At 35.0% G+C, this 25,848-nt stretch overlaps 1 protein-coding gene across 4 annotated transcripts in view; it reads left to right on the top strand.

Annotated features, from left to right (window-relative positions):
* Positions 1-16,712, top strand: part of LOC149535550 (uncharacterized) — a 113,604-nt gene extending 96,892 nt beyond the window's left edge. For all 4 annotated transcript variants that reach the window (XM_089807080.1, XM_089807081.1, XM_089807079.1 and 1 more), the window contains 3 exons: positions 5,753-5,896; positions 6,103-6,231; positions 16,155-16,712. In XM_089807080.1, the coding sequence (XP_089663206.1) occupies positions 5,753-5,896; positions 6,103-6,231; positions 16,155-16,325 (444 nt within the window). In that variant the 3' untranslated portion in view covers positions 16,326-16,712. The remainder of the gene's footprint in view (positions 1-5,752; positions 5,897-6,102; positions 6,232-16,154) is intronic.
* The last annotated feature ends 9,136 nt before the right edge of the window (positions 16,713-25,848 follow it).

Below are 25,848 nucleotides of genomic sequence, written 5' to 3' on the forward strand. Positions count from 1 at the left end.
AGTCGCACAAATTGGAGAAGCATTTGAAGGTCAATGAAGATAAGATAGTTGCAGCCTTAACACATTTTGATGACATGCACAAGCTAGTTGAAGGTCAACTTTGGAAGGAACAACTTAACAGTAGAGAAAAAGGGGCAAAGATGATTCTACTTAAGCTGATTTTCTGGTAATAAAAAAAGGTATAGAAACTATAAAGTCAGATTATTTGCACTTCAGATCGAGACCACCTCTTTGATCTCACAAAATTTTATTCAGAATCATTGTACAGGAAAGAAGAAGTTGACAATCTCACTATGAGCTTGTGGATACTAAAGATACCTTGGAAACTACTCAAGAGGCTCTACAAACAACAGAAAATCAGATTGGCAAGCTTAACTTACAGCTGAGTTTGGCACAATCTCAGTCAGAAAATCAGTCTTCTACGAGAGTCACATTAGAAAGGACAACCACCATTTATGAGAAACTAATGTTTGAAGAAGAATCGAACATTATGAAGATTCTATGAAAGAATTTGTTTTGAACCCCAATTTGTTGATGGTGAACAATAGTCTTTATGCTCTTGTTTGTCGTGAATTTTCAGATTGACATGGATTTGGAAAATCACTTTGCATATTCAAGATTGCTATTCATTCTAGAAAATCAGTTTTTTGAATGAGGAGCTTAGATGATTGATATTTAGAGGGTGTTCGAAAGTCCATATGTGTGATTGGATGGTTTTAATGGGCTTACCCCTTGTGTACATCATGAGGAAGTGACGACTTCCAAATGATTATCACTTGTATTTTCTGAAGTTATTGAAAGGTGACGATCTTACAATAACTTAATTTTCTATTAGGATGGATACTTTACGATGTTTATGTAGATCATGATAGATTATATTTTTGCACGGTGGATGTTCCAATGGTAAGCATTATGAGAATGTGTGTGCACATACCTTATGAACATTTTGGGTACATGGTGAATGTTATGCAAATTGATGGTCAGGAGGCCATTACACAGAGTACTTAGTGAATATCATATGAGATGACATTCAGGACACCATTGCTCAAAGAGTACATGTTGAACATCATATGAGATGGCATTCAGATGGCCATTACTCCCAATATCATTACTTAGAGTATTTGGTGAATATCATTTGTTGATATTCTGGAGGCCAATGCTCATGATATCGAATGTAATATCAAAATGTTGAATATCTTCTGATCAAAGATATTACATTGAGGTAATTTATGGTCATTTGTTTATCTTCCCTTACTAAGAGGGAGTGTTAATGTTAGTGTAGTTTTAGTTGGATAAAATTCACTAAAGATTTATATATATAAGATATATATTTAATTAGACATAAGAGATATATTACATTATATATATTATATATGTGATACACACACACACACACACAGACACAGACACAGACATAGACACAGACACACACACAAATATATATGTGCGTTAAATAACAAATAATTATATTTAATACTAATGAATAGACATGTCCCATGAAGGAAATGTCTATCCATATTTCATCTTATTTAAGAGAGATGGCTGCCATTTGGAAAGCACATACTGAAGACAGCAGTGCAATTACATTTGCAGCGATCCTCATTTCTCAAAAAGAACATGTGCCAAGGTGACGGTACTCAAAGATTGTCATCATTTTGTGCTTCCAGGTGTTGTAGTTATTTATGATAAATTGCTGACTGCCTTCCAAGAGAAGTTTGGTGAGAGATGCCATGTCAGTTTTTTGATGCAAAAAGCATGAATATATGAAAAGGCTCAGGCTTCGAGGCAGATTGATAGAAGAGCTAAAAAAAATGAAAGGACGCCCATAAGAGCACCAAAGACCTAGAAAGAATCTAGAATTGGATATTGAATCTGCTGGCTTGAAAATTGAGGCATATAATATGATGCAACCAGAAAAAACAGAGACCAAACTAGTTGAGATTTGCAAAAACCAACCAAGAATTTGCAAATTTTCTTTTGAAACCAACACAGAAAAAGAGAGTTTTCAAAGAAACCCTAGCCATTTTTGAAAAACCAAAAAATGGCATTTTTGACTGTAAAAAACGGTGGAACTGAAACTGCTGGACAAAAATCAGAGACAAAGGGTTTAAAACACCCTAGATGCCACCCTATGAAGAAAATGTGTAGAAAAAAATAGGTCGAAAATGCTTAAAAATAAGGCCACGAAACTGCAGAAAAAATAGAAAAGCGCTCAAAACAATGATGCCCAAAAGAAAAAACGTGTCGAATACATAGTATATTCCCGTCAAAAAAAAAAAAAGTTGCAAAGAAACCCTACTTGGGGTTGAGGAAAAAACAAACTCTTGCAAAAAAAAGAAAGGAAAAAAAAAAAAATGAACACACCCACGCAAAGATTTTTGAAAATCTTAATCTAAAATTTCAACAAGAAATTAAAGATTTTTTAAAACCCAGTTCAAAAAATAATTCGGGAAATTTCAATAATGAAATTATTATTTTTCGAAAAAAATAGCTGTGATACGATATTATGGTAAAATAATGAATGTGTTATTAAACAAAGATCATAATTAATCTATATATGCAAGTATACATAAGAATGTTTCTATAATGAAGAAAGAGAGATAAATATAAACATTCTGAAGAAAGAAAGAGAAAGCCTCCATATTGAACAGAGAGAATATGAAAACATAGAAGAGGAGTGACCATTAGAAATACAAGTAAATCTATGAAAGAGAGAGAAAAAAAAATAGAGAGATTGAACTCTAATATACATTTGTATTTTATATGCATTTGGGTAAATTCACACAAGGTAGGGTTCTACATGTTTTCTTTTCAGATCTATGGTCTGCATTCTTTATTGTTTTTTTCTAAATCCAGGGTCTGTAGCGATTTAATTTGTTTATTGGTTATTTTCAATTCTAGGCTTTGTAGTTTGCATCCAATGACGTCAAGAAGTGGAAGCTGAGCGTTGGAAACAAAGATTTTTCTTGCAAGTATGATATAGGTGGCTGACCCTTGGGTGAGTCATTTGCGACCATTGTGGATTGAAAACGAACGGAGGTGTCAATTGCGTCAAATACCACCTTTCACTTACTGCTGGCTGTGATGTAAAATAGTTTAAACGTTGAATATGAGGTGGATGCAGCTTGTATGTGTAGAAAGAAAAAAAATGGAAATGAGAACAGCTGCAATGTTAGGAGTGATGATTCCCAACATGTTGTGTGAATTAGTGATAGAAAAATATATAGAGATTGTGGGTTCCTCTTGTGGTCCATGAATTTGTAGAAATCCATTTTATTATGATGCAACTGAATGTATTCGCAATATTTTCATTCCATGCTGTGAAGGAAAATTATGATGACATAATCATGACGTACATAATTTTGATCAGAAAGACTTTCCATTCATTGTCATTAGAAGTTTATATTGAGAGAATTTGCTCATAACCCTGATTGTTGCATGAAAATGGTTCAAGGCATGCAGTCCACATGAATTAAGTGGGTTGCTCTAGAAAGTAGTGACAAATACAAAAAAAACTGTGGAAGAGAAAAATATCAGCTCAAGAAAAAATGGCAACATTTTCAAATTGGTGGCAATGGAAGGAACCGCATGCTTATTAATTTTCTAGTTGCTTCAAATGGTCAAATGGCGTTCTTGAGGTCAATTAATGGCTCGAACAAAGCGAAGAATGTCGAGAATTCAAGCCGAATGTTGGGGGAGGTTGTTTAAAAGCTGGTATAGAAAATGTAGTTCAACTTGTGAAAGATAATACAACAACACATGTGGTGGCAAGGAGACTACTTGAGAAAAGGCAAATGACACTTCTTTAGAGCCCTTGCGTTGCCCATTACCTTGATCTTATGTTGGAGCACATAAACAAACTTGGTTGTGTTAAATCCGAGGTGGAAGTTACCCAAGACCACCACCATCACAGTGACACTTGGACAGTTAGCCTGATAAGAGATCACACCAATGGGAAGGAACACGTGATAGTGGGTATTAAGGGTTTGTGATTAACTTTATCACCTTGCAAGGCATCAATGATTTGCAAACACCTTTGAAATAGATGTTTGTGAACCATGACGGATTTAGCTAGAAAGAGGGTTTGCAAAGACAATTTTTGATAGTGCCTTCATGAAGAGTGTTAATCTATTCAAATTGTTGATTGAATTCTATAAGATCACTTTTTCTAAATTTCATATTTAGATAGTGTTTTCTTTAAGTTTTATTTTTCATTATTGTTCATAAAAACAAGACTCATTTCACATATTTTGTAATTATTATTTGCATGAAATTTATGATATTTAATGAATTTAAGTTGTTTTGCTGAGATTTTGTGGAGTGACCAAATTGTAGACAAAACTAAGCATGTTTTCCTATGTCAAAATTTTTCAAACTTTGGTTGTCTACTTATTCGTTAGCTAAAGTTTCTACTTGACAATGAAAATAAAGTCTTTCTCTTGGAAAATATATGATGCTATGTTTTTTTATTAATTTTCCCAATCTCATATATACCTTGTAGTAATACCAAAACTGATCTTAGGAGACCTATACAGGGTTTGATTCCTCTCTCATAGACTGCCTGTGCTCTATACATCATACTTGAGAAATATGAACTAATAAAATACCTAGTATAGAATTCATTTAGGAACAATGAACGGCAGAGATCTGTAGGCAGGCTGGAAGATCTGATGATGCCATTTTCTCTTTGGCATGAGCCTCAATAATTCTGATGTATGGAAATTTTAGTTTAGCACTCCCGAAACAATTTGAATCCCAAGTCTTATAGTGCTTCCGATACTTCCCTATCTGCTTTCACATGGGAAAAGATTCACATACAGTATGCATTCACAAACATGCACACATAGGTGAATAAAAGCATTCAGGTTTGGTATTATGCAAGTTTTTTTTTGCCAACGAAGAACTCCTAGTCCTTGCCTTCGCACTTCTCTTCTCTTCTTCTTGTATCTTGTTTCTTGTTTGCTTTTCGCGGACACTGTTTGGTGCTCCTGCTTCTGTCAGCTATCTTGTTGTAAGCTCTCAGTCCCATACACCTTTTGTGGTTTTTTGTTGGACATCAATATTATTATTTTATCTTATCGTATCATTGCAGATAACCTTGGGAAATAGGTAATCCTGTCCAAGTATTGTATATTCAGCAAAAATAAATTTTAAATATAATACGCTAAATCAGAAGAAACTATTGATAATCAATAAAACTTCTAAGCTATGGTAGAGTTGATCAATAAAGGGAATGATTACAGAAAAATGGTCAATGTTCTAGAGAATTTTGGCTTTTGCAAGTAATAACCAATTATTTCCAAAGTTTGCAGTTTACACCAAAAGATTATCCATTCATTGTCATGGACTGTGAAAACCTACTATTTCTAATCAACATTCTTCATGGAAGGGAATTATGTCGCAAGGCACAGCTTCTTAAGAAGCTGAGAATTACAATTGCTATGAAGATTGCAGATGTAAAAGTTTCGTACACAGTTTACACCAAAAGTTTTCATTATTATGGAATGTGGAAACCTATTTCTTCTGATTAGCTAATTGGCGAAATTTTATTATTCATGGTGTTTGTGCTAAAGCTAACATGGCCCTGACTCCTGACTAAACTATATGTCAACATTATTTAGTTTTATCTGTATTATGTTAATAAATGATTGCTTTCAAAGAAAAAGGAAAAAAGGATGAAGGTTTTCTCTGATAATTATTAATTGTTAAAGTCACTTTATTCATCTACATCGTAACATTTAAATGTGAACAGATGCTTCATGTTGTGAATCTTGGAGACTCTGGATTTCTTGTCATCCGAGAAGGTTCTGTTGTTGCTAAGTCATCTCCAATGACACATGGATTTAATTTTCCTTATCAAATTGAGAGAGGAGATGATCCATCATCAGTTTTGGAGGTATAGCTAAAGATGTTTATATCACATAGTTATATATTCAATGTTGGATAAAAGCTCTCCCTTCCAATAGTGTCTGTACTTATTTTCGGTGTTCAATAATTGAGATTTATAAGTCTTCTCATTTGATTTTGTTTCTTTGTCTATAAGAAGATCAATATTATTGAGATCATAACCAAAAGCATCTTTTAAAATTATGTTGGTTGTAGAGCTATGAAGTTCAACTCAATGAAGGAGATGTGATTGTTACTGCTACAGATGGTCTTTTTGATAATATATATGATCACGAGATAGCATCAATTGTCCAAACCTCATTGCAATCAGGTTTAAGTGCAAAGGTATGATTTGTTTGTGATCGTGTAAGTTTTCAAAGAACATCTCTCACCAACTAATATGTAGGATGACTTGGAAATTTGTACCAATGTGTTCCAGAAATTGCCCAACATGAAATTTAGGTCTGCATTTAATATTTTGTCCTGATATTGTCTTGCATGTTTTGGGTTTTAGGTTCAAAGGATACTCTCACTTTTCATCATAAGTTTTTTTTTTTTTAAGGAACAAGTGATGTACACTCTTTTTATGAGACAATTAGACTTAAAAAAAAGTCACCAGCAATTTGTACATAAATTAGCAGACAAACAGTCGATATCCTATTAACTAGCAAGACTATTGTTTTTTTTTCAAAAAGAGAGGCAGTTGGAAATGCACCTGATAGTGTGTATGATTTCTCTGTGAATTAGCTTTCGTGGCAGTGTCATAACAGGGAAAGAAAAATGAAGAGTGAGAGAATAAATAGTTGGTGCTTCCCACTACAATTTGACGTACAACACACATTGAGTTTGGTTGTTTGGCTCTTATGACTTAATTCAAACAGCATGCACAAGACCAAATAATTTGAGACACGTCTGCAGAGTATCCCGTAAGAGAATGGCTCTTTCATGCGAAGTAAATGTAGATAGACGAGTTCCCTTATTGTAAATAATAAAAGAATTAGGAGAAGCTGCATTTGGACTACAGGTGAAAGGAAACACTGTGCAATAGTGCTATCCAACTTCTTCTGCTGAATATAACTTCCATTCCTCAACCTACGCTGGACCTAGTCTTTGAGGGACAATGCTACAGTTTTCAGGAGTTCAAATTTCTCCTTGAATGGCTTAATCTACCGTCTTAAATGTATACAGGCTGCTATTTCTATATTGCAGTTGAGCTCAAGAGCTAGATAAAACACAATTGCTTGCCTGCAATATTTATTAAACAACATACAGAACCCAGAGGAAAAGAAAATCTAACAGAATGTTGTATTTTGGGTTTAACGTCAAACACAAGGTGTTCGATTGAGCACATCTTTTCTAATATTCATCCACAGTTCTTAGAAAGTATTGTAGAGAAACTAGAAATGAAAGAACCTGGTAATTTAGCAGTAGTCTAAGGGATGCGTAGACCAAGCTGACAGTGTTCCAATCCTCCAACTGTCTTTCTTGCAGTTTTTCCACGGATTACGATAAAACCAAGGACTGCCTATCCAGGTTCCCCTAATTCTTCAGAACAGAAGTTTTTTTTTTTCAAGAAAACAAGAGCTTCACAGAATCTTTCACTGTTTTCTTTATTTGTTATCAAAATGAAATACATGCTGTGCTTAAAAGGATAGAATTGCTGCTTCTTAAAAACACCACTCTATGAGCATGTTCAAACATCCCTAATTGGAACTTCATCCAGAGAGAACCATCCTGTTTGGAAGTCATTGACACTTAATTCAAGTGAAAAGGTTTTGTGGAGTGTGTATGTTGAATGTTTACCCCTTTCACAAGTTCAACCATTGAAATCCACTTTGAGTACAAAGCACTAGTGTAGGGCAGAGCAATTTTTTTATTAAAAAGGATCAAGTTATACTGTTTTAGCAATAACAAGGACTGAATTTTCAGAACTCCAATCATTGGGTTATATTGCGACCTTTTGGTGTAATAATGCATTTATTGCACATAATTTGCATTTATTACACCTTACGTAATTTATTTACTTAGGTTCTTAGTTGCAGGGTACACATCTGGCAGCTGGGCGCACTTGGAGTGGGATCACCTGGATGTGTCCCAGGCACACTGGGTGTGCTGTGGACCCACAGCGCAACCGGATGAATTTTCAGAGCTCCCATCATTGGTTTATACTGCAACCTTTTGGTGTAATAATGCATTTATTGTACATAATAATGCATTTATTACACCTTAGGTAATTTATTTACTTAGGTTCTTAGTTGTAGGGTACATACTTGCAGCTTGGTACACCTGGACCGGGTTCACCCTTGGCATCCCAAGAGCACTGGGTGTGCTGTGGGTATGTGCTACTGTGGACCCACAGCACACCCGGATGAATTTTCAGAGCTCCCATCATTGGTTTATACTACAACCTTTTGGTGTAATAATGCATTTATTGTACATAATAATGCATTTATTACATCTTAGGTAATTTATTTACTTAGGTTCTTAGTTGCAGGGTACATACTTGCAGCTTGGTGCACCTGGACCGGGTTCACCCTTGGCACCCCAGGAGCACTGGGTGTGCTGTGGGTATGTGCCCACAGACCCACAGTGCACCCAGGGTGCCTGGGGCACATCATGTGCATGCCTGGGGCATACCCACAGGGTACCTGTGGGGCAGATCATAGAAAATAGCTAATCTGTTCAACAGTGAACATGCACTTTGTGCCGATGTTCTATGTTTATGTATGAAGAATATTCATGAACAGCAACACAAGATAGTTTCTGAACATATTATTCATGATTGTCAGAACAGAGGCAAAATTCTAGATATAATGGATGCAATTCAAGAGAGATTGAGAAACTTGACATTTGATGAAGATCAGGTTTACACTAAACATTTACACAGCAGGAAAGAAATGACAACTCTTGAAAGAAAAGAGTATTTGATTCCTAGTGCAGAATGCGTGGCTTTAATCCCGTATGATGAAAAGTATGCACAAGTATTAATAGAATTTACAGGTATGCACACTATACAAGATTTCATAGAGGTTTACATTAAATGTAATTGCTAACTAACTATATTTTTGCCCCAAATGTATGCATTGGACTTTTAATATCAAAGCCTTATAGTGAGATTTTCAAATTTAGAGGGTAAATCATGAACGATGAATGTCAGTTTTACAATTCTCTATATTTTTTTAGTTTTTTGTTGTTGTTGTGTGTGTGTATACCTGAGGGCAAAATATTTCTTGCCCATACCCACATATTGGGTTCTTGTGCCCATACTTGTACCTGTACCAGAAACTTATCTGATGTTTAGTTATGCTTCTTTCTTTGGAGGAGTTTGCGCCAATTTATTACCCCTTGCACAGGTTGAAGTTCATGCACTGAATTCCATTTGAACAAAACACTATTGTAGAACAGAATGTTGTGTCAGTTAAAAATTATCAGCAATAACAAGGACTGAATTTTCAAAACACCCAACATGGTATATACCGCAACATGTTGGTGTGATAATACATTTATTGCATGAACTTTTATAAATGGAAAATGGAGTTTTGTACATTGCATATTGAGTCTATGTTAGTTCTTTCAGCAACCATGTTATTTATAAAGCTTTAAGTTATTTATTATAGGCAGAGATTTCATGCAATTATTTCAAACCTTATGTGTTATTAGAGCAGGTTTGCACTTAGGATAGTTTCCTTTCCATTAAGTCAAAGTCTTTTTTTCCTGGATGTTTTAAGTGATCTTTAGCAATTACTTTTTCTAGAAAATTGGTGGAGCCGATCTAACCTCTGTTTTGTGTCTCGAGTATTTGAGTTGATTTAGCTTTTTTTTTCATGCAAATCAGATACACAAAGGCCAAGATAACATATGTACTCATAGATCGTTGGTTATTTTATTTTGCACAGGGAAGAAACCCCTTACGCAGCTCCAAATTGAGGCTGCAACTCTAATCTTCAATGAGATCTGCCAGAGACATTCTTGATGGCCATTGGGGAGTCAGGCCACTAATCTTTTAGCCTTGAGTAGCAAATATAGTAGCAACTTATCCTCCTCACCCCAGTTGTCAGTCCAACTGTCCTATCTTACCCGTTTGGTTCATCCCCAGCCTTGCCTCATTGAAGGCCTTCCTGCCCATGGAAGATTTGAAACTCCTGCTCTTGCTCCTGCACTCTATTTTTACTGAAGCCTAACTGTTACCTCTTATATGTAATAGTGCATATATATAAAATTGAACATTAAAATAATACCTCCAAAAAATGCTATCATTAAAATTCAGGAGGATTATATAAACCATAGTTAAAAATCTTGTTCTTTGCCACTAATCAGCGAGGCAAAAAAAAGTTTTCTTGGCAAATATCAGAGAGAAATCAGCAACTTCTTGGAAAAATATTGGGAATTTTAAAAAATGATTCGAACTTAATAAAAAATGCATTATTTTCTTACAAAATTCAATAAGTAGATGCATGTAATAAGTCAGTAAATGAGTAAACAAACTAAACAAGCTGATATATATATATATATATATATATATATATATAAAATAAATGTAATAAGTAACAAAATCTCATCCTTATGTGGAATGCCGATATAGTCAGAGACTCTAAACTCTGAAACAAACTACAAATACGGAAATGTCTTTGTAAAACAGTAAGCAAATACAAATTTCAAGTTCAGTATGAAACTAGTTTACATCTTCCTCTTCCCCCTCCCAATAGTTCTAGTAAAAACTATGGGAGAGGGAGGGGGTCTAGCGGTTCTAGCCGTAGCAGTTGTTTGTGGTGGTGCTGGCCCTGGCAATGACTCCTCATCTTCCTCATCCTCTTGGTCAGTGTCCTTACTCTCACTGCCCTCCTAAATGTCATCCAGTCTTGCTGCAAAAGCCTCCTCCATAGCTTGCCTCTCCAACTCATATATGGCATCCTTGATGAACATTGAAGGTTGCTCCTGTGTTGTCCAAAAGGATCTATGTCATCCAAATCAAGTGGCTCAGTTGGTGATGACCCTTCCTTTCTTATGCGCAACTTAAGGTTATAATGCACAAAGACAAGATCATTTAGGTGTTTTTGTTCCAACTTGTTCCTCTTCATTGTGTGAATGGATTAAGCTCTAATTACGGTCACAACTAGATGAGCTACATGGCTGACAAAAGATGCAAAGAGCAAGTTTTTGCAGATTTGGGACATTTCCACCCCAATTTCGCTACCAAGCATCTACAAGATAAATATTAAAGAGTTAGAAAGCAAGGCAAGGACAATTTTTTGTAGCTTAGTATTTATCTACTTATCATGCATGTGAAAGACTCCAAATTCCAAATATTGTATCTAAGGTTTGAGTGTGTCTGCCTCTCTTTACAAAGGCTGAGGAGAATAGTTTGCCTGTTGCATTGTGAGACACTTCCATCTCGGCCACAATGAGTTCTCTCACCGCAATGTCAGGTACCATCCTTTGCATGCATTCACTGAAGCCCTCATGATCTCTTTATTGGGATCTGTGTATGATGGAGAGAAGCAATAACAAGTGTTGAGGAAATACTCCGTTGCATGAATGGGTTGGTGGAGCTGATTGCTCCACCTCCTATCAATAATATCCCAATATGGATTGAATTTTAGGCTGTCTGCCATGTACTTATTTCTTACAACCTCTTTGGCCTTATCCATGGACTCATAAAAGGACCCCATCCCATTGGGGTTTGTTCCACATCTACCAAGCAGAGAACTTTAACTAAGAGCTTCACCACCTACAATTGAAACGTAGAAAAAAATTATTAATTAGAGAGTAGGGTTATAAATAAATAATGAAAGAATTGATTAATAAGTACAAAAAAATTAAATATTCAACTTTTGAAGTTTCCAAGTTACCTCCACAAGTTACATGGCTGACATAAGATGTGAAGAGCAAGTTTTTGCAGATTTGGGAGATTTCCACCCCAATTTCACCACCAAGCATCTGCAAGATAGATATTAAAGAGTTGGAAAGCAAGGCAAAGACAATTTTTTGTAGTATTTGGCTACTTATTATGCATGTGAAAGACTTCAAATTCCAAATATTGTATCTAAGGTTTGAGTGTCTGCCTCTCTTTGCAAAGGTTGAGGAGAATAGTTTGGTTGGTGCATTTTGGGACACTTCCATCTTGGCCACAATGAGGTCTCTCACCGCAATGTCAAGTACCATCCTCTACATGCATTCACTAAAGCCCTCCATAACCTCTCCATTGGGATCCGTGTATGATGGAGAGAAGCAGTAACAAGGGTTGAGGAAATACCCCGTTGCATGAATGGGTTGGTGGAGCTGATTGCTCCATCTTTCAATAATATCCCATATGGACTGAAATTTTAGGCTGTCCCCCCTATACTTATTTCTTACAACCTCTTTGGCCTTACCCATGGCCTCATAAAGGGACCCCATCCCATTGGGGTTTGTTCCCCATCTACCAAGCAAAGAACTTTAACCAAGGGCTTCACCACCTACAATTGAAACATAGAAAAAAATTATTAATTAGAGAGTAGGGTTATAAATTAATAATGAAAGAATTGATTAATAAGTACAAAAAAATTAAATATTCAACTTTTGAAGTTTCCAAGTTACCTCCACAATTTCTATAACTCGATCAAAAAACTAGATGTCAAAGATAGTGCGTGCAACACTCTGCCCATTGACCTCCTTTGAATAACTTGATTCTAGCCATTTTGGACACAAACATCTGCATCAAAGGATTCATATGAAGAAGAACACTTTGCAACATTAAAAAAATCTTTGCAAATGTTGTGACCGTGGGTCTAACCAATTCCTTGTCTTTGACAAGGTCTCTCATCAAGCAAAGAACCCAAGGGTGATTGTAGATGTATTTTGTTATCTTCCTTGCTTCCTCTACAACTAGTTTCACCCAATCCAATTTCCCTAGATCCTCCAAAAGAAGGTCAATAACATGTGCTGGACAAGGGGACCAAAAGAGTGTGTTATGCTTTTCTTGTAAGATTCGACCCATTGCCACATATGTTGCTGCATTGTCGGTTATGATTTGAACCATATTTTCAGTCCCAACCTCCATCACAACATTTTCTAGCATTAGAGCCAAAGTCTCAGCTATATTTACCTTGTTTGAGGCATTCGAGGATTTAAGAAAGACTGCTTGATCCTTGTAAGAAACCAAAAAGTTGATGATGGTACTGTTTCTTCCATCCGTCGATCCATATGAAAGTATGGTGGAGCCATACTATTTCCATTGTAATTTTTGCTCTTCAACCACATCTTTACCACTACAAACAACATCTTTTGGCAATCTACAAGCACAAAATAAAAAATGAGATTAAATACACAACTTTGATTTAAAGAAAAAAAGTAAATTGTAAAACTGTAAAAGTATTAAAGTTTGAAACAAGTAAACTAACCTCTCACTCAAGTCTACACGAGTAGGTGTCTTGTAGCCCTTTCTTGCTACCGTACAACCTATCACAAAATTCAGAAAATAATGGCTTGTTGCAACATTAAAGGAGAGGTGGTTAAAAAACCAAAAATCAACACATTGAATATCAAGTTGCTGATGCACATCACAGTTCCATCCAATACCCTTCACTGATGGTTGTGCCCCAGTTGTGTTTCTATGCACAAAATGACCATCATCAGAAGAGTTTTGAGGTCTACTAGAAGTAGCGAATGTGGAAGCTGAGCCTAAGGGCCTACCATGGGTAGGTGCGTCCCATGGGCCACAAAGGGAGCTCACTATCCCCTCAAGTGCATCTTCTTTATCAAGGGTGACTTGGATACTTGGTCACAACCCACATCATTTCATTATGAATCATGATAATTGTCTTAACACAACTAGTAGTAGTGATTAGAAAATAATAAGTGATTTTTGAAAAGGAAACATACCTTGCGATTTGTAAATGGATGCCCTCATGGTGATTCTGCCTTTTCCCTTTTCAAATTCTTCTCTTCTTGGGCACTGAGAAAAGCAATCATCTCTCTTTTTATTTCCTCTGTAGTGTTATCACAAATCCTTGTGTCACGCTTTTGTATACCAGCAAGGTGGTACTTCAAATGAGATATGCCTCCACGAATTTATTTTTCGCATTTTAGGCATATGACACTATTATACCCCGTTCCTTCAAAGCCATATTTCCATGCAAAGTCTCTAGCCCCTTTAGGGCACGTGCCTATGAATCGAGATGGACGCATATGGGGCCATTGGGAGATGCTGCAGCTGACCTAGTTTAGGGGAAGCCATATTTGCCATTTAATGTAAAATCAACCTACACATACAAAATAAGCTACAAATTTAGAAATTTAATAAATATATTTAGGAACAAACTATATTAGATTAAAACTTCAAATAAGTTTAAACAGAAGCTGAAAATTCAAAAAAAAAATAAAAAATAAAAAATGTATTAGGTTATGAAATTATTGAGAAAAAAATGTTTTTTTGGAAAAATTGCAAAAACATGGTGTTAGAGCTTTTTCATAACACTCTAAAACGTGTTAGAGAACATTAGAAATGGTATTCCTAGAGTATTGATCAAGTTAGATGCAAGATATGCAAGTATGGCAGGACAAATTTTTTTTTTTTTTTTTTTTTAACTCAAATGAACAAAAAATTAAGAAACTTACTTGTGAGTCCTGATCTGCTTGGAAAGAGCTTCGAATCTGCTCCTAATCTGTTGGAAATCGCTTTAAATCACTGTCAAACACATAGTTTATTCTCCTAAACCCTTCTCCTTCACCCAAGAAGCTCATCAATGCAAAAAAAATAATGGTCTGCCATTTTCAAAGCGTTGGTATTTACTGGCACTCAGCCCAAGAGAAGTTCATTAGTTATCGCCGAGAAGTGGCAATATATTGCTGATAAATTGCCATTTTTGCACTGAGATTTACCAACTTCTCGGCATCAGAATTCGACGATAAAATCTCAAGTTTTCTTGCCGCCACCAGAATCTTGTGAGAACGCTATATTGCCGATATATCAGCGCTATTTTGAACTATGCTATAAGCCATTTTATTCACCTAGAGTCATGTAAAAAATAAGCAGTTGGCCCTAAAACATTATGTCTTTGTATCTTGTCACATAGTACTATTTTAGTGGGCACCCCTTATATTTTTAATTAAATAAAAGAGGGGTAAAAATTTATTCAAACACAGAAGAGAAACAAAACAAGCAGTGTGCCCAGTAGAGACAGCACTACAGAACCCTGTCACTATCCACTAATTGATCTAACATATGAGACATATCAGGAGGCAATTGCTCCTTATCTACTATTTTCTATTCCTACACTTGATCCAAATCCCATTTAGCCAAACAGTCCACTACACCATTCCACTCACTCCCTAGGGATGTGTGTAAAGTTAACATATTCCAAGGAACTGCAAAACTGGACAATCCGTCCAATAACCAAAGCTAAGTGCCAACTAATATCTGCAAGTCCTTATTAGGGTATAATTTTGTTTTAAAATTAACTTGTACTGAAATTCTATTCAAAATAAAACTTCCAAAGAATTTAAAAAATACCCAAACTTAATAATTTAAAAGCAGTTGTTCAGTATACCCATGCTCTGTATTTTTCAGCCTCTTAAAAAAGATAGGTATAGTGAAAGTATATCAGCACTCTTTGAGAAACTTGATGAATGACTAAAATATGCAAGCCTAGTACTTGGATAAAAATTGTGCAGTATACTCAATCTCTGTATTTTCAGCTTCTGTGAAAGAGCTAAAAAATAAAAAAGATAGGTATTGAGAAAGTATATTAGCACTATGTGAGAGACTTGACGAATAACACAAGAAATGTGGCGGGGTGTGATTATATAGGACTATCTTGGATATTTTTTCATTGTTTGCCAGTTATAGGGTTAACTAGAAGAGGATACCTGAGTGCGCAAATATTTTCATGGTGGGAGCTCATTTGACAAATTGACAAATACGTTTTTTATTTCTCTCTGATTACAAATGGATATAGAAAGAGATTTGTAGTGACTTGGGGAGACAGAATTCAGCTGCATTTTATCCTTATTTTCACTCACAAGCACAAATGCTTCCCTATTATTGTTTTTCTACTGTGCTGCTCAAATTAGGAAGAGGAATACGATCTGTAACAATTGTGGTTTCAAATTCTCATTTGACAGGATGAGTTTTCTCTCTTAAACTGGTAAAATCAGGCCTACCTGCATAATCGGATCATTAAAGTGTGCGCGCGTAGATATAGATGTCATATTGTCCAGGATCTCAATTTGAAATTTATCTATTATAAATCCTGTGAATATTATTTTTAATTGCAAGCTTTCCATTTCAGGAAATTGCAAATTTGCTGGCAAAAGAAGCACAGGAGAGAGGCAAATCAACATCAGGGAACAGTCCATTTTCAGAAGCAGCTCAAGCTGCTGGTTATTATACTTACATTGGTGGGAAATTGGATGATGTCACCGTCATTGTATCCGTAGTGCAAGTCAATGCCAACGAGTAAAAGGAACATATACCTCGCTGGTTCGAGAGCCTGCACCAAGAGAGATGTGTGCAACAAAACTTTGGCATTTGGCTCGCTATTTAATATTGTTTTGGACAGATATTCATATCTTACAATTTTTTGTTGGAAATAAGTATATAAAAATGGCAATCAAGTAATTGATTAGATTAAGAGTGCTTCTGGTAATAGCAGTGTGGATATTTCTTATATTGATGTTATGATCAAATCCCATTATCTATCATCAGCAAGCAGAAAAGTATCAAGTAATTGCCCGATTATAAACCTGATGACCTAGTTGTCTAAGAAGTTATTTATTTATTCTTGTATATGTAGCAGTTCAAGACACTTTTCAACAAAAATGAAATGCAATTACTTTCAATGCAGCAATTTTCATTGGCGAAGGTAGTTATCTCTTGATGAGACACGCAGGAAGTAAAACAATGCACAATAGTATCAAATACTAAAGAATTACAATTAAATTTTAGTGTGTGCTTAAGCATTCTAAACACATGCCTCCACCAGGGATTAAACTAAACAGCCATATACACATTTTTTTGTCTTCTTATCAGTACAATACTTTAGCAGGTTTTTATTATAATTCTTCTATAACCTACGAGTTGAGTTAACCATATATATAAATAATGATTTACTCGTAAGATATGGAAAGACATATTCAAAACTGTGAAAATAAGTAGTAGCTACATCAGTTAATGTAAAAAGTTGAGGGGTATCCATTGTATTAAATTTGTTGATCCCTGTCTAGTCCCCTTTTTCATATCAGGGAATTGCACTCAGCAAGACTCAATTCTTGGTGGGCTCATCGAGAACCTTTCAACTGTACCAGTACACTAAGGGCCTATTATTATTGGGATAATCTATTCAATAATATATATTAAAATGGTTAATTGAAGCAAATATTATATTTATTTTATAAAAAGTTAAATAGGAAGAGAAGATCTTTATGATGTGATGGTGTGACTTCTTGCATATAGTATGTCAAGCAAGGTCTGAATTTTATGAAGTTATTCTCGCCCATGTCAACAATTGAGAGGCCCCCACAATCATGTATCTTGCTTTACTTGTCACATGTGGAGTTGGGCATGTGCATGCTATCACAAGATACCCAAAAGAATATTGAGAGGATGAATCATGCCCAAAAAAGGTAGGCAGCCAACATAAACCCTTCCAAAGGGTCACAATGGGGGGAGGGTAGATAAAATATTAGAATGCAAGATTAGTTTATGGAGTGACAATGGATACACAATGGAATACAAACAATAAATGCGGGCATATCATAGTTGGAATGGAAATTTCTTTGAAAAATTTGGAATAGTACCGAAGAAAAATCCCTTGAGCATGAAGAAGACAGAAAGTAGAGATTGAGATTTTGAGAGGGAAAGATGGAAATTTGTGTCATCTAAAGCAACAAATAAGTGGGAATCCAAGCCAAAGAAATGGATCCCAAAATATTCAACCGTTGCAACAAGTGCGAAAAGTATTCATCTAAACTCTAAACCCATTATATTGATGATCATCTTTTTTTCTTCAAAATGAAAAATTAAATGATTGGATATTTTCTTGCAAGGGCCTTTTTCATGAGATGGATTGGGGATTATTAGTGCAAATAATTTAGCGACTTTGATTTTTAATCCCCGCTTTCAAGGAAAGTTGTTTTTTGCAACTTGTTTTATTCTTGATTTATGGATAAACTTGAAATTGCTTAGTTTGTAAGCTAATAGAGCACACAATTCTACATGGTAGTAGAGCTCACAGTTGTTGGAAAGGAGGACTAAATTTTCATCACAAGTACTTAAGAAATTAAGAGCTTTTAAAGAATGGAATTTCTAGTCTTTGCAAATTTGATACTATATTACAATTTCAAATGGAAGCCAAAGATACTATAGCTCACACGTAGAGGCTTACATCAAATAATAATGGAAATGAAGGTAGATCCAAATTCTGTTGGTTCATCATAGGCATGCCAAGATCATGCTCTTTTCGCTTGGGTCATGCCTTCATCTTCTTCTTATTGACGCACCAATTCAATGGATATGTCATGTCTTTCCTTCCAATATTTTGGAGGGGTTTTCTAGTCTCCATGTTGATTCTTTCTTGGTTCCATAGTTGATCAGTTTTGTGGCCTAGTGACACCTATATTTTCAACTAGCAATTTGTTCATGCATAGTTGAGTAGTGTCGTTAGGGTCACTCGTACATATTCTTGTTGGGGTTTCTCTCTTTCCTCTTTATGCTTTTGTCTCCTTAGTTATGCCACAACCCCATGGAAAGGAAACTAAAATTTAATCAAAACAAGATCTATAGAAGTTAGAATTTTAATTAGACACAATTATTTGGTGAAGGATTATAGTGGTATGGGGAATGGAGAAATGACATAACATTAGTTTTGAAATGGATAAAAGATCATACATTGTTCATGTGGTTTAAGGAAAAAGTAAATTTCTGCTATTAGGGAGTGATCATAGATAGAGCATAGAAGCTATGAACTCCCCATTAAAGGTAAATGATGTATCCAACCAAGATCCCAACAGGAAAATGTCAGATTATCAAGAAGTAGATAATCCTTGAAATCCAAATATGATATTATGGGCCCATTTGTTTCGTGGAATTGAGTGGGAATTGGAATTTTTGAATATCAAAATTTCCAAATTCCATGCTTGTTTTTTAAAAACTAAAATGAAATAGGAATTTATGAATTCTAATGTTAACCAAATCGAGCATATAGATCTTCCACCTCAAACCTTTGAATTTGAAAACCAACACTGAATCCACTTTTCAATAAATCAAATTTGATAAAATTTTCAAGCCCACTTTTTGTCTATTGATAGTTAGTCCACACATTTATCTTGTATCACTATAGTAAACTCAAGTGCCTCAAGTGTAATAGACTCTAAGAATCAAACACTTTGTACCCCTGTGCTCATGGAAGGAGTCAATTGACATATTCCATTACAAATAGACTGCTGATTCTTCTTCTTTCTATAGTCCAATCATTTTTGTTTACAACTGGAATTAGGTAGCATAAGTTGGAGCATTTCCCAAGTGTTGCTTGGGCTATAGAAACTCTTGCAAAAATGGACGAGGAACACATGACTTGGGGATCAATAGATTCCCATATGAATGATGCTTTACATATGATCCATTTTCAACCACTATTAGTAATGATGGATCCTTGGCTTAACTGTTCTTTTCTGCCTTATTGTTGTAATGGGGTTTGGGATTAGGATTCTTTTGAGAGGACCCACTTTCAACAAAGGTTGGATGAGATGGTAACTTGGGGAGAGGGATGCCAAATGAGCCTTGCAAGTTTTGTTGGAAGTATGAATGCTGATGATATTCCTACGGGGGAGTATTGTCAAAACATGATTAGAGCATTATCATGATGATATGTTACATTCACGACTGTGTTTGTCATTGCTGTCAACATAGCAATTTTTTGTGATATTTGACAGAAGAACATCAGTAAAGATTAAGTTGGTATGGACAAATCGTTGAGTATTTTTTTTTCTATTAGATATAGAGAGATCAAAAAAAGGATACACAGAACTCCAAGCACTACAAAAGAGGCAAAGCCTCAAACCGAAGTCATAGTAGCAAAAGATCAGCTAGAGAACATCAAAGAACAACAAATCGTTGAGTATTTTCACTAGCCAGGTTAATGGGAGATACTACTAAGTGTCTAGCATATGCAGCTAACCTCGAGTGCAAAGAATATTAAGTTTGGAAGAAGTTATGCAAGTTTTGGTGAAGACTGTTCATAGATAGAGTTTACAGAAGCATGTTATGGTAAACTTGTTATATCTCTTAGCAGAGTTGTTATTTTGAGAAACAAGATTAAAGTTGTGTATAAGACATGTTGGAGATGATGTGGCTAAGCTCGCTCGGCATAATATTACATGTGCTTAAAATTATTCAAGTTACAAGCTGACAAATTGATGTTATCACTAAGTAAAATATGTTTTTAATGAGGTCCTATAATAATTAATTGAGAAGGTGTAATAGTTGACTCAAGAAATTGTTTTATGAACTCGGTATAAAGTAAGGACATTTTCCTTTGTTATTTAAGAAGATATGAAGCAAGGAAGAAGAACAAAAAGAGGAGAAAATATATGAGTAATCATGTTGATATGCAAAGATAAGTAGAGCAGAGCGAAGTTGGAGAAAACTTCATTGCCGAGGTTTTATTTTGAGATCCGATGTTCGATATTTGAATTCGAGGTTTGTGACCTGGCCTACAAGGTATAACGGTGATTGGTTTGGTTGACGGGACAAAGGAAAGAGGATAAATCACAATACAAACAATTATTCTGCGAGGAATAGATGAGAGATCAGTTAGACGATGAAGTTCAGTGGTCTTGCTTTAGAAGCTATTTGGATAGTGGGTGCTTCTGCCTTCTACAACTCTTAACAGGGTTGACACAACTCCTAATAGGGTTGGAATCTTCTAACAAGGATTCAAAGTCTCCTAACAAAGACTCTTATGCATTGAATGTGTTTATAGACTCCTTACAGGGTCCATCCTATAACAAGGAATATATATATATATACTAGTATATCTTTGTGGACATCATTCCCACGAGGGTTTTTCCTAGTTAACAAATCTGGTGTAATTGTGTATATGCATCTTATTATGGTTGTTGTTTACTTTGGTTATGGTTAAGATTAATTAAGGTTGATAAATGTTTTAGTTGGATCACTGATTCAGCCCCCCTCTCAGTTATCTTGGTGGACTATCATTTCTAACAATTGGTATCATAGCATGAGGTCCTTGAAGTTAAAGTTTAACAACTTTGGGATATCCATGGCTAGCATATTCAGAAAGAATAGTCCGAAGTTTGATGGAACAAATTATGACATCTGGAAGGAAAAGATGAAGACACATCTGCTATGTATGAGTCCATGATATTGGATCTTGAAAAAATAAAAAAAAGACAATTATTGCTGAAAATGAGTTGAAAACTTGTACCGAGGATGAGAGAGAACTTTTCATGTGCAACATGAGAGCTAGAGAAACACTATTGTCTGCACTTCCTGAAGCAGAGTACAACCAGGTAAAAACACTTGATACTTCTCATAAGATTTGGAAAGCTTTGGAAAATAGTTTTGAAGGTGATGTACATTCTAAGAAAATGAGGCTACAAAACTGGATTTGTGCATTTCAAGATGCTAAAATGATGGAAGATGAATCTATAAGGACATATGTAGGCAGAATATCATAAATTGTTGTAGGTATTAGATCTCAAGGAGGAACCAAGGAAGATGATGAAGTGATCTGGAAGATATTGAAGAGTTTAACACCACCATTTAAGCATGCAACTCAAATGATACAGTTGTTAATTCCTTGTGCCAAAGATTTCACCAAGCAAACATTACTTGGGAGACTTGAAGTAGTTGAGAATGAGCTTAGATAGTTCGGGGAATTGTCTAGAACAGAGACAACTTTTAGTGCATTAAACATTCAACCTAATCTATTAAGGAGAACAAGTGCTAGAGGAGATTTTGCTAGCAGTAGCAGATCTGATGAGGACAAAAAGATAGGAGTAGCCCTTTTTGTGAGAAGAGAAAAAGATGGTAAGAAAATCTTTAAATATTGGACTTGTAATGAGTTTGGTCATTATGCATCTAAGTATCCTAAAAGAGAGAAAAAGTACAAAGGAAAGTTCAAACCTAGAAGAGATAGAGATTGTTTGTATGTCAATGAAGAAGATGATTTTGATGAACACACACTAAGTGTCAGTGATGATGAAATATGATTTGTGGCTATTAAAGATGAAAGTCCAGAGAAAATGGCCTTGATATCACAGGTTGAAAATAAATTTGATTGGATAATTGATAATGGTTGTTCACATCATATGACTGGTGATATGAACAAGTTTGTTGATTTCAAAAGTTATGATGGAGGTATTGTTAGAGTTGGAAATAATGTAGCTTTCCATGTTAATGGTATTGGATATATAACTCTTGATGGTAAGACTAACACTAAGGAAGTATACTTTGCTGATGGTTTAAAACACAATCTTTTGAATGGTGGACAACTAGAAGATAAAGGTTATAAATTGCAGTTCACAAAGACAAAGATGGAAAGGTAATTGGAACATGAACCTGATTTAGAGGTAATGTATTTCAGCTAAGTCCCACTGAAATGACATGTTTGGTTGCAAAGGTAGATGACGATTATGGCATAAGAGATTTTGTCATATCAATTTTGACAACATTGTGAAAACCAGTAATATGTTTGTAGTTAGAGATTTGCCTAAGATTGTTAAGCCTATGAACACAATTTGTAAGGAGCTTGTATTGGAAAAGCATAAAAAAAACTTCTTTTCTCAGCAAGAAGTTTACTATAGCAAAGTTGGAGATTATATAGATAGATCTAAAGGATTCTATGGTGAAAGGTATTTCATGATTATTATTGATGACTTTTTTAGAATGATGTAGGTTGCATTTCTTAAAGAGAAATATGAGGCATTTGACAAGTTCAAGATATTCAAGAATAGAGTTGAGAATGAATCATGCATGAAGATTAAATGTTTAAGATTAGATAGAGGAGGAGAGTTTACTTCAAATGAGTTTAACATCTTTTGTGAAGCTAATGGACTCAAAAGACAACTTTCAACTCCTAGAACCCTTGAACAAAATGGCATTGTAGAGAGAAGAAACAGGTTAGTAATAGAAGAAACAAGAGCTATGTTAGTTGAGAATGATGTATCGAAAGATGTTTTGGAGAGGTGTGAATACATCAATTTACACTATGAATAGAGTGTGATTCAGGTAAGACACAAACAAGACTCCTTATGAACTATGATTTGGTCACTCACCTACAAATAAATATTTTAGAATTTTTGGTACGAAATGCTATATCAAAAGAGATGGTTATGTTGGTAAATTTGATGCTAGAAGTGATGAAGGTATGTTTCTTGGTTATTCATTGAAAAATAAAGCTTATAGATGTTATAATTTGAGAACTAAGACGATTGTTGAAAGTGCAAGTGTAAGAGTTGATGAGTAATTTAGGATACAAGAAATAATAGTTGACTACAATTTTGATGATGAGAATGTTGTTGTTACTAAAAAGAATGATGAAGTATTCTTTGAGACTAACAATGATTTGCAGAATGAAGGTGAGCTAAGGCAGGAACAAAGTTTGGAACCTAGAATGGAGCCACGACTTGAGATAATGACTCCTACTTCTGGTAAGAATATGACAAAGAATCATCCACCATAGCATATCATTGACAACAAAGATAAAGGTGTGATGACAAGAAGTAGAATCAATGAAGATTTATGTTTGATATCTCAAGTAGAACCAAAGAATGTAGATGAGGCATGCAGAGATGATTATTGGAAGCAAGCTATGAAATAAGAATTGGATCAGATAATGAAGAATGAGACATGGGAATTGGTCCCTAAGCTAGCAGACAAAAATGTGATAGGAACAAAATGGGTATTCAGGAACAAGATGAATGTAACAAGGTGAAGTTGTAAGGAATAAAGAAAGATTGGTAAGTAAGGGTTACAACAAAAAGGAATAAACTATGAAGAAACCTATACTCTTGTGGCAAGATTGAAGTAGTAAGGTTATTCCTAGCCTATGCAACACATAAGAAATTTGAAGTGTATCAAATGGATGTCAAGTAAACATTTCTGAATAGAGAACTTGAAGAAGAGGTATACATAGAACAACCTGAAGGTTTTCCTTTAACATATGACAAGGACATGGTATATAGATTGAAGAAAGAATTGTATGGCTTAAAACAAGCACCCAAAACCTGGTATGCAAGGTTGGACAAGCATTTGACAAAACTTGGATTTAGCAAAGGTATGATAGACAATAATCTATACTTGAAAGAAATAGGTGATGGATTTTTGATTTTGGTAATATTTGTTGATGATATCATATTTGGAGGAGATGATAGTGAAAGTGACAAGTTTGTAGAAGAAATGAAGATGGAATTTGAAATGAGCATGATAGGGGAAATGAAATACTTCCTAGGATTGTAAATTGTGCACAATAAAGAAGGAATCTTTATTTCTCAAACTAAGTATTTGGAAGATCTATTGAAAAGATTTGGTTTGAAAATATGTAAACTAGTTGGAACACCTATGATAACTGGACACAAGTTATCTACATAGAATGAGACACCTACTATTGAGCAGAAGAAATACAAATCTATGATTGGAAGATTACAATATCTGACTCACACAAGGCCAAATATAAGAAATGCAATTGGAATTGTTGCAAGATTTCAAGTTGACCCTAGAGAAGCACATTATGTAGTAGTTAAGAGGATATTTAGATATATGAAGGGAACATCAAAGCTCAGATTATGGTATGACATATCTAATGATTTCATTTTGTATGCTTATATTGATGTTGATTGGGCAGGCAGGATGGATGACAAAAAGGTAACTAGTGGTGGAGCTTTTTTTCTTGGAGGTAGATTGGTTTCTTGGTTAAGCAAGAAGCAAGATTGTATTTCACAGAGTACAGTAGAGACAGAATATGTTGCAGCAACAATAAATAGTAATCAAGTTGTTTGGATGAAGCAGATGCTGAAGGATATTAGGATAGAATTTAGTGAACCTGTTGTCATACATTGTGATAACACAAGCACAATGAATATGACTAAGAATCCTTTGTTGCATTTTAAGACTAAGCACATTTCTATCAAATATCACATGTTGAGAGAAAAAGTTGTAGAAAAAGAAATCAGATTGGAGTATGTAAGCACCAAAGAGAAAATTACAGATATCTTTACTAAGCCTCTTCCCAAAGAGACGTTTGAGTGTTTGCGAGGTATGCTAGGGGTTATGCCCCTACCTACATTAGAGTAGATGATGCGAGAGTGCATCAATCTAGTAGTACAGAGCACTATTGTTTTTCTAGACTAAATCCCGATGCTTCCTGTATGGGGGAGTATCTGTGATGGAAAGAGTCATCTAGGACTCTTGATAGATGTTGTTTTGAACAATGTCTTTGGATATTGAGTAGGTTAGAGACAATTGTTGTAGAGATTGATATGATGCAATGATAGATAGTTGCTGAAACCTTTGTCATTGATGTCAATGGGGGAGAGATTACAACATAAAAAACATTTTCATACATGGTAGAAGTTACAGAGCACATTGAGGTATATCAATGGGTGAGAAGTGTGTGAACTATTGATGTCAGTAATAAGGTTAAGGAAACATAGAAGCCATTATGATTGATGAAGAGGATTTGAAAAATGATAACAATCTTTAGCAATTGGTATTTTTGGAACTAGGTATTTTTCATCTATGTTGCCATCAATGCCAAAGGGGTAGATTGTTTGCTATGGACAAATCATTGAGTATTTTCACTAGCAAGGTTAATGGGAGATACTACAAAGTGTCTAGTATATTTAGCTAACCTCGGGTGCAAAGAATATTAAGTTTGGAAGAAGTTATGCAAGTTTTGGTGAAGACTATTCAAAGATAGAGTTTACAGAAGCATATTCTAGTAAACTTGTTATATCTCTTAGTAG

Source organism: Cupressus sempervirens, chromosome 10 (assembly GCF_028749045.1).
Source record: "Cupressus sempervirens isolate cs-2001-9-10 chromosome 10, ASM2874904v1, whole genome shotgun sequence".
Lineage (NCBI taxonomy): Eukaryota > Viridiplantae > Streptophyta > Pinopsida > Cupressales > Cupressaceae > Cupressus > Cupressus sempervirens.